At 28.5% G+C, this 11,007-nt stretch overlaps 1 protein-coding gene across 3 annotated transcripts in view; it reads right to left on the bottom strand.

Moving 5' to 3' along the window:
* LOC119671269 (zinc finger CCCH domain-containing protein 13-like) overlaps positions 1 to 11,007 on the bottom strand; it is a 379,289-nt gene that overhangs the window by 142,513 nt on the left and 225,769 nt on the right. Inside the window, exons 1-3 of one of the 3 annotated variants that reach the window (XM_038081825.1) lie at positions 7,636 to 7,795; positions 6,513 to 6,850; positions 6,181 to 6,407 (exon numbers count right to left, since the gene is read on the bottom strand). In XM_038081825.1, coding sequence (XP_037937753.1) covers positions 6,181 to 6,407; positions 6,513 to 6,707 — 422 coding nt within the window. In that variant the 5' untranslated portion in view covers positions 6,708 to 6,850; positions 7,636 to 7,795. Of the gene's footprint in view, positions 1 to 6,180; positions 6,408 to 6,512; positions 6,851 to 7,098; positions 7,137 to 7,635; positions 7,796 to 11,007 lie in introns of those variants that run through there. The other 2 variants (XM_038081824.1, XM_038081823.1) reach the window with 2 other exon arrangements.

The raw sequence follows: 11,007 nt of genomic DNA, 5'->3' as shown, positions 1-11,007 counted from the left end.
GTGGTTTGAATACAAGAACTTGGTACAGAAATGTGAGTAAGAAGTTTAAAAATCTATAATAATACATAATAATAAGTGGAGTTCAATTGTTAGTAAAATATAAAATAGAATTATGACTTTAAATTTTATATTAAAGTATTTGTAAAATAAAGCTTCATAAACAATTTTTTTTAAATTCAAATTTATAAAGTTCGTAATTGTATCTAACCATTAAATTTTTATAATTGAAAAATTGCTTCAAAATTACATAAACACTATATTTTTTAATATTCTGACATTTTTAGATCAGAATTTTTGATGATCGCGATTATTTATCATCTGTCATTTTTATGGGTGAGTCTTCATATTTCTATACCATATTTGCAACACCTTCAACACAGCTAAACTGAATACATTATGTATATATGTAAATGTATAAAAATAGTTATATATTTTTTTATATTCATGTTCATATTTGCTATAGAGAAGAGAATGTAAATTTGATTTGTATTTATTTGTACATCGTTATTTTTCATATACAATTTTTATAATCTCTAGTTGGTTAGTCATTAATAATATTTTGAAGTTAAAGCTAGAATTATATGTGATTATTTCATAATTAATTCATTTTAAATATTTTTTTTTTTTTTGAATTTTAATAGTTTATTTTCTATAGCACAGATCGTTATTTAAATAATTTAAAAAGTCTTAATTTATAACTTATTATATTATTTAAAATTTTAATAATTATTTGGAAATTTTTAATTACTCTATTGAATATATTATGATGATTAGTCAGTAAGCATGTAGTGGTTATTATAACTATTATTATTAAGAGACTGGAAATTTTTCTGTAGCAAAGTTATCAGAAATAATATAGTGTATAAAATGATCGATTTGCACACAATATTTACAAAAAACATTTTCAAGAAAAATTAATATCCTTGCTCATATACAGAATATATTATGCCAGACCATAGAATATTAAATTATAAGGGATAGTTTGATCGGAATTGTGAGTATATGCGAATAGGAGTAGCAATGCTATTATCTTGTATTTTCATGATTAATAACGTTTTTGAAAAGAATTCAATAGTTTTTCTATTTATTCTATAACTTTATTATTAATTCTTCTACATATGTAAATATATAGGTACATAAAGAACGAATTTCATATACCCAAAGCGAATTATTCAGGAGAAGTTATTCAGGGTATATTTTATGAATTTCAAGACTTTGGTTTCTTAAAACTTCACATTTTTATCACAAATTTTAAGATATGTTATAGTTACAATTTTAATATGAGTATTAAAGGTTCTACACTATATAAGTGTTAATGTCATATGAGTATATCAGCACAATATCCTCATTCGTTTCGAGTCTGAGTATAGCCATGATCAGAAGTTTAAACTAATAAAATAAGGATAACTTTAAAAAAATGTGCACTTTTATATAAAGATATACATACTTTTTTAATTGTTCTATGTCAGTATTGACAGTAGTTCTGTCAGGGAACCAGAGCATAGAAATCCATTAATAGAAGCTCTCTACAACTTATAACAGTTATTGTAGAAGTTATGGCTACTAATACGAATAATAAACGATCAGACATTTTTTGCTGTGATTACCTGGTTTTTTTTTGTCATATCAACAGATTTTTATTACAGAACACTTTAGATAGTTTGTTACGATCTCATCGCTAAACGCAAAAGATCTATTAAGCTACATATTTTAATACAATGGCTTGAGTCTTACTCATCTCTGCTGGCTAATTTTGAATAGCAGTGGATGTCTGCTGACCAAATTTAACCTCTGCACCAAATCAATCAATCACAGTAATTCCTTTTAGATAAGTAGTTAGTTCTACTAATAATATTTTTTTATACTATATAATACAGATTCACAACAATCTACTACTCCATTTTACTGACTTTTACTTTCTAAAGAATGGCATTAACTTGTAAATATTATTATATTGAAATATATACTTAATTTTGTGATGTTTATACCTAATATCTAAACACTCTCGTGCGTAAGCGTCGACTAACTTTTGTTTGACATATTTTTCTTTACGGTAATAATTTTCATAAAATTACTTGAAACTTAAAAATGATACTAAAAAGATATACTCATAGACATAAATCGTGTGCAAACATGCTACGAGTATCTGCAATATTCGTAAATATCTAAAAGGCGAAGGCAAAATATTGCATAAGCCGTATTATGAGTGCAGCAATTATGCAGTCAGATGCTGCCTGCAGTTGATGAATGAACGCAGCTGAAAAAAATGTCAATTTGAATATCTTTTCTTTTCTCTACATACATATGTCAAGTTGTCTCATGTGAATTTCCTTGTAGATACAAATGCAAGAGCATTTCAGTAGTACAACATTTGCAATGGCAATCTTAGTTGCAATATCTACGCATATTTGCAATTTGTGTAAATTGTAATCAGCAACAGAGATACTTTTCCAGTGATGAAGACAACAACTGTAACAGTAACAGCAACTACAACAACAGCAATAGCATCATTATCTACAACATTAGCATTTATTTCATAAATGCATTTCATAAATTTCTTACATGATCAGTTTTATGTCTGCAATAAAAATGCATATTAAATGCATTTTGAAATAAACACGGATTGCGTTAATGCGTTGTTGCACTGAGTGGTTTAAATGCAAATAGAGAAAAAATTACAGTTAATAGAAGCAAAATACATACAAATATGTGCATTCGTATTAAATTTATTTATAGACCTCCCCCTAAAATCTGACGAAAGATATATTTTATCAGCAAAATATCAGTCATTTAAAATTAAATTAATTTAATAAAAAAAAAGAATTATTCAAATGAAAATAAAAAAATTCTTTGATCCCCCACTTCACCATGTTCCTGGTGATGTTCGTATATTTATACAACTATTTGGCTAATTTTCTAAAGGTAGGTGAATATTGTTATATATATGAACTATCATATTTTAAATAAATTTTATGTATATAAATTTTTATTGATAATAAAAATATTTGTAGGGCTTTATAAAGTGCTTTGTGGCTGAATTTTACAAATATGTAAAACTTTTAATTTCCATTGCTTAATTTTTTAGATTAATGAAAACTCTTGAGTAACAAGCTGCGATTAAAATTGATTTGCTTGCTTATTGCATTCATTTGCATTAATTAATGAATTTAAAGTTTTCAAATTTTTTACCGCCTCTTGAAGAAGTATCTGTAGATATAGTAGCGCATATTTGTAGATTAACATACGCATATGATATAATACAGACACTCAGACTTTATAATAAGTTTTTGATTGATTCATGTTTCAACCATGCAAAATTTTGTTAAAAAATAATTTGTTTAATATTAAAAACTTTCACTATCAATTTTGTTGAAATTTGCTTAAAATTTAAAATAAAAAATATGAAAAATTAATTTTTTTTACATTTTTACTTGATGCATAATAATCAAGTCACTCCCATACTTTTTACTTCCACATTTCAGGTGGAATTTAAAATTATATAAAAATATTTATTAAGATTTTAATTGAATATGTAATATAATTATCAGAATTTATTAAAGTATATGCATATATATAATATATAAATATATAATATATATAATACATATAAAATACATATATAAAATACATGATATTACTCATATCATTTTTTCTCTGCTTAAATGCTATATAAAATATTAAAATTTTAGATAAATTTATGGAAAATGAATATTTTAAAAATATTTACAAAAATAACCTAAAGAAGAGTGCTCTACCATGATTTGGAGTCTCGTTTTGGTGGCAGTTAAGCTCTCGTTCTTCCGCTAGTAGCACAACGCTGCCGTTTTATAAACACACCCGTCTTTTTGAGAGTGACTGTTATTATTTTAATGTACATGGTCAAAAACGTCAGCAGAGTAGGGGACGAACACAAACCTTCTTTCAGTTAACCTTTGGACTCACGTAGTTGTAGTGGCCAAGTTTCTCCGCCTAGATTCGGGATAATGTTCAATATAAACCTCCCACCCAATTCCTTCACATGCTCCTTTCTCTCCCTATATCTCCCCTAACCTCTACCCTCTCACTTCCCTATTCATGTAATCGTCTTGTGTATTCTTTCATGTTGTCTGCTTACAATTCCCAGAGGGTTACAACAACAACAACAATGAAAGAATCTCATTGCTTTACCAGCCATCTTTTTGTTATAGTAAATTTTCTTTCAGTGAAGACTATTGTATAGATCTTCGTAAATGATTTTCATGTTATTTAAGGAGGAATTATCCTATGGATTAAATTTTTATAAGTCAATATATTTAGAAGGTGTAGATTGCCTTATATCCTTTCTACTTGAGTCCATGACTTTTTGTACAATTGAAGAGAAAAGAATTCTTCACATTGGTAATTCTAACTAACAGCTGCACAAATTGCATATTACCTTTTTTATTCATAAACCAATCAATTTAAAATCGGTACTTTAATTAGCTAATAAAATCTTATTGATGATCGTTAATTCGTTAAGTAAGCAGTTTATGCATAAATATTTAAGAAGCCTTCAGTTTGAGTGTATTTAGTGAATAAGAATCATTTCGAAAGTGCTAATAAATTATGTTCAAAACACTTAAACTTTTAACCAAACTGAATAGACAATTACTTCAGTATAATAATAAATAATAGAGCATAGAATAATAAAAAAAGTAAATTGACATACATACAGAAAAATCTATTGCGACTTTATCTATTATCTGTCTAACTATTAATATCTAGCAATGTCTAATGATATAAAATGGTAATCGATGAAAAATGCTCATTAAAATCGTTTAATGCTTAAGTCAGAAAAGTTTATTAGTAATAAAAACAGTTAAGTATAATTAGAAATACTTTGGTTTGATGGTATCACAAAGAAGTACAGAAGGAATCCAAATTTAGGTATGCTAATTCAGTAAATTAAGAAGTGTTATGTACACATAAATAGTTTTAGAATAATTTTTTTAAAAAATAATACTACATCGATTTATATATATTCAAATTATTATTATTTCCTGATATTACTAACCTGACAAGACTACAAATTTGGCTATGTCCCTGACTTGCATTAGGTCATTAAGAGAATGTGTTTCAAAGGTCTTGAATTTTCTACAAGCCTAAGATGAGCACTGACTCATGAGATGTAGTACAGAGTATTCTTCATTCGTTGAGTCACAACTCCGATAAGAGTCATTATATGGCAAAGTAGCCAAAACTGTAGTACTAAGTTGGTTTCTTGGTTTCGATTTAGTAAAAGAAGCTGAGTGGTACGAATTTTGTTATCTGACAAAAGTCCCTAACTACCCAGACCTTCATTAATAGCCCAATTCAAACCATTATTGAAAGTTAAGGTCTCTAAGGTGTTAACTTTTTGCTTTGGACAGTGACAAACTCATTTATTATTTGTCACCTCTTTACTTTAAACTTGGCAGCTTTTATAGAAATTTCCACTAGGGGTGCTCAATCGATACCAGACAAACTGTGATCTGTAATAACAGATAATTGCTTAACTTAGGAAAGTGTATCTTCTTTTGTGACATATTTGCGGCTAGAATTAAATTGTTATGTAGAGAGAGAAACTACATACCATGTGCTTGGAGAGTGCCCGGCATTGATGCACAAGCGGAAGATACACCTAGGAGGGTGTTTTATAGATCATAAGGACTCACGACTAGGAAAGATAGGCTCTATACTGTCTTTCATTAAAAAATCGGACTTGGACAAACACTCTAATCCGACTAAGTGGCACAATAGATCTTTTAGGTCGCAGTGCACTATCCCTTTTTAAATAATAATATTAGATTGATATGTAATTAGATGGTTTTATCTGCCAGTCAGTAACTCTTTGATTTTTATAACATGTTTAAAAGAAGATATTGTGATTTCAATACCCAAGATTACTGTGTATCGTGATATATAACAGTAGTATCTGGTTTCTTATATAATTATTGTGACCTAAAATTCAAATTAAATAAGAATTTTTGAGTTTACTTATATAATTATCTGTTTCACATCTACTGTTCTTGAGCTACTTGATCTTGTTTTTGATCTATTGCGTATGGTAAATATTTATTGAGTAATTGTTGTTATAGTAATATTATTAAGCATAAAAAAACAATAATAATGAAATGCTTATTTTCAGTTCTTGTCAGTTAACAATTATTATTTACAACTCACCTAGTTTCTAGTTCCTCAAAACGCTTTTGGTTTTCTGGTCTATTTATAAGAATTTGCAGTTGCTGATGTAGAGCCTCCGCTGTGGACTCAGAATCGCAACGATAAGCATGCACATGCAGTGGACATTTGGTCGCGGGATTGTATAATAACAATACGCAAGCGACTATATCATCCGTTTGCACGGAACTAGTTATGGCACTATGTGGTATGAAATGTTTCGAGGAACCCTAAAAAATGAACGTTTGCATAATTGAAATCATTATTGCAATACAAATTTACATCATCGGTACAATAAAATAATGAATTTATGTTTAGTGTGATAAATAACTTACTTGTAAGATTTTGATGCCTTTATGTGAGACTTGCAACGTCACTTTTAATGGTTCCTGACTGCGTGACCTATCGATCAAATAGGGTAAGACAGAATTGATAACGCGAGCGCCGCGTAAACCTTTTGCTTCTTCAGCACCCAAAAACCAAACATAATATGACGCCTTCTGTACGTCGCGACGCAGACGCAGCGCCATTTTTAAGGCACGAAACTTTTAATTATCAGATATAATCAGTAACTGCAGCTTAATCTCTGGAGTTTTTTTTATATTATTTCCCTCTTAGTTGCACAAAATCAGTTGAATCAGTTGAATCTGAAGTTCTGCTTAACGGCTTACATCTGAAAGTACAAAAATAAGAAAAATGCCGATTAAAAGGTGAGAAATGGGTTTATTAGCTGCAAAGTGTTTATAATTCCAATAAAAACTCAAGCGCTCGTTAATTAAGAGTTTAAACTTTAAAATGAATTGTATTTTTTTAATATTATTTTTAAGGTCAAATATTTAAAAGTTTTAAATGTTAAATGTTCACAAGTACGTGTATATACAGAAATATGAGACTATGCTTGAGTGCACGTTGCTTACAAACCTTACTTATTTCACTATATAATATTTTCATTAAGTTTTACTTTATTAACACTTATTTATTATGACTTAAGTTACTTATATATTCAGTTTTATAAAAATTTTTAAATATTTTCAAATTTTTAATAATATTCTTCTCTACATACACTCTGGCATATACGTCAGAAGAACAAAAGACTTAAGACACATACTGGTTTTTAATTAAAACGTTTTAGAAATTTTCTTTACTTTAACGTTTACGTTTACGTTTATCGTTATTATAAATTTTAACCACTTAAAAGAATTATTAAAAATATACAAATTTGCATATTTTTTCCAGTAATTAATTTATTATTATTTTCAATAATATTCCAAGAGTTGGTTAATGATTTATATTATTTATGAGTAGCTGAATGCGGATACTGAAGCGAAAACGAAAAACCAATCATTTTACAAAAATTTGCATATAGAAAAGAAATCAGTAGTCGAGCCAGTTTTAAAAATGTTCAGATCGCAAGAAGTGCACTAAATTCTTTTCGATTTACTTGTTTTATTTGTTCACCTCTTCAGAAACGTCAAGAATTAAAGAATTCACGAATTGCGTGAGTTGAAATAAATTTGTTGACAATATTGTGTCACAAAATCATTCAATTATCAAGACAAATTATAACCAACAAGTCGAGGCTTGGTCAAAGCAAATCAACAACATGGCATTGGAGACATTTCACGAATCTATAAAACTGTTCTTTTCAACTGAATTGACGTCAACTGAATGCAAATATAAATTAATTTATAAACATATTAAATTTTAGTATATATAACACATGAATTTGTATATAATATCTAAACTCTTTTATGATATTCGAGTATCACTCTTAGCACAGTTCGTTCATAAAAAATGCGTCTCAATCGCAACGTGAAATGCGTTTAACTGAGTCAGTGTTAATAATTTTTGGCATGGCTCCTAACAAGCCAACATTTCCAGGCTAAGCTCAGACCACGACCAAAACAAGTCGTACAAAAACAAAAGTAAATAAATAAATTGAAAATTAAAAAATGAAAAATAAAAAATACAATATAACATACTATATATAAATTATTAATAAAAAGCGTTGTTAAGGATAAAGAAAGCTGAAAGTGGAATCTTTCTACATAAGTTTTTCTTTTTTTTATTTTTAAGCGAAAAAAGTTGATGTGGCTGGGTTAGTCGTGGGTTGGGCTGTGGACATGGTTGAAGTTTAGTTAAGACAGGTGCAGATTTCATCAATTTGTCGTCTTTTATGATGCTGTTTAGTGAATAAGTCAGCAATAAATGATGGAAATATCAATTAATAAAGTGACTTTTAGGTATGTGTTAAAAATATTAATACTTGTTTTGATATTAAGCAATACATAATACTATAATGTATAGGTTAATAACCTTCCCTAAAAAGTCATGAGTTAAGATCATATAGATAGTTGAAATGAAAGTATTAATTGAAATAAGTTTCCTGAAAAAACTTTAGGTAAAAACAAAGAGCAGCTTAAACTACAACTTTAGTTCAATGTAATCAAAAACTTTTTGATAATAATATATGTTTTTATATATGTTTTTAAAACAAAGCATGCAAAAACTGTTTGAAATTTTCCGGTAAGCAACCATATGCAGACTTGTGTAAGTTCGATGTACCCTCACAAATACAAAGAATAAGCTCTGATCTATTCCAGTTTGACCTACAGATCGCCAATTTATAAAATTCTCTTTAATTACTTTTCCTCCAATTATGTATATATACATTCTGTACTTATTTAAATATATGTTTATAATTTTTCTACTGTATATTCCTATATAATAAAAAAATTATCTCAATTTTGGGGATGATTATGGAAGGTTTTCATATCTGCTTTACGCACGCAGGTTATATATCCTAAGGACTTACTTTCTAGTAACAATACTTTTCTGTTAGTAACAATACTTTTGCTTAAGCAATACTTTTTGCTACTTTCTTAAGTTGCATTAACGGCTCGAAATGGTTTATATGGCAACACAATGGGATAACAAGCCCAAGTAGTTTCTTGGGACTGTTATGAATGAAATTTAACTAAAGCAATTAAAGACACAAAAGTTCAGTTTATGGGTATTGTTATAAGCTATATATAAATCCTATAAGTTTATAGAATAAAAATATTTGTCCGCAAAAACCATTAATAGAGAACATTATTTAGTATTTTTGTTGTATTTTAAGAATGAATGCTCTTTAAAGTACTCATCCATCAGTCTTGTTCTTTGGATCTGAATAATGAAAATGAATTGAAAAATAAGCGCTCTGTCTTCAAGATAATAGGAAGTGATCACGTATCGAGAGAAAAAAATAATTGCTGAATTATGCGAAAACAGTTCAAATTGCTCCCTCATATTTTGTATTCTTCAGATCTGGTCTCCAACGAATATTACTTGTTTATAACTATCCAGTGGGAACTATTTGAAGGTTGTATGTTAACTTGCCTAAAACAGAGTAAAGAATGGTATTGCCGTTCGTTGAGTATCAGTTGGTATCAATTTTCTGCTTTTTTATTAAAACCGTTGAACCTCCTACTATCTATTCACAAATCTTAAAATCATGAAGAATGTTATGGGAAAGAGTTTTGATTTGTACAAATAATAGATTGAAATGAAAGCGAATTTATATTTGAGTTAAACAAACTAATGTGTAAGAAAAATGTATTCCGCCAAACTTTTGCAAACGAACTATCATTCATCAATAAATTAATATAAAAAGTATTTTTGCAGTTTTGAGATATAGAGATCTCGATTAATAAAATTAAAATTAGCAATTTTGTTATTAAATTAAAATGTTGCTTTTTTTATAAGTTAAGTTCTTTTATTAAATAAGTCTAAAGCATTTCAGCATAATTTTTTTAAAATTGTTAAAAAAGCATAATCGCATAAATTTGCATGACAGTTATAGTATTTTAAATACTAAATTAAATTAATAAATTTTGAGACATGTGTACTTATTTCTTAAATTTCACCTGTTAATGTCACAAACAAACCATAAACCACATATCATAGTAATGTGCACAAGTTTATTACAGTTTGAAAAGAAACATATTGTGGGTAAAACCGCCTCAGCATGAAATGAGATCACTGCAATTAAAGCCACATTTAATTATTTAATTTTATTTTGATTTCATTTCTAATCTCTTCATTACGATGCTTAAGATGATAGTGGCGATGGCGATGGCGATGTCGGAGACGATGACGTGAACTGATCTGCTTATAGCTGTTGGTGTGTGCTATGCTGCGAGCGAGTGTGTATCTACTTTGAAACTTATATTATCAGCGTGTATCAGTATCAGTAAGTATCTGTGAGATTTAATTTCAAATGTGCGGCTTTAAGGTGTATCTTTACACACTTTTACCGTAGCACAAACAGAAGAAGCTTTAACGCGACTTTATGCGGTAAAATGACAATATTATTTCGCTATTTACGTTGTTGGTGACATACACATACGAGGTGCATCCACGTACGGGTATATCTGACTGTGACATGTCGTTACACCTGCAACCCGCCCAAAATTTTAAATTAACTGCCTGACATCAAAGAAAGCAAAAAGCATACCAACAAAAAATAAAAATCAGAGATTTAAGTTGTTGATTCGTACTTTTCTGAGTTTTATTGCTGGTAATTAAAATTCGCTGAAAATAATTGAGTGAACCTCAAATTGATGATTTTTATTTTAGGTTTTGTATTTTTTTAGTTTGACTTGTTTTTTCTCGTGGTTTGATTATATTTTGCGATTAATCTAAGCATATCAGTGAATCAGTGCTTTTAGTTATATATTTCTGTTGCGGGTATGTGTTGTAGTAGAAACACTTTTGGATCTTATTAGAGCTGAGAAACAACTTTAGCCTACAGCAACAGGTTGTTTGGCATCATGTTTGTGCTGCTGA

Source organism: Teleopsis dalmanni, chromosome 1 (genome assembly GCF_002237135.1).
Source record: "Teleopsis dalmanni isolate 2A chromosome 1, ASM223713v2, whole genome shotgun sequence".
In the NCBI taxonomy this organism is placed as follows: domain Eukaryota; kingdom Metazoa; phylum Arthropoda; class Insecta; order Diptera; family Diopsidae; genus Teleopsis; species Teleopsis dalmanni.
Note: the sequence above shows the minus strand (reverse complement) of the source record. Positions and strands in the feature narration are given on the sequence as shown.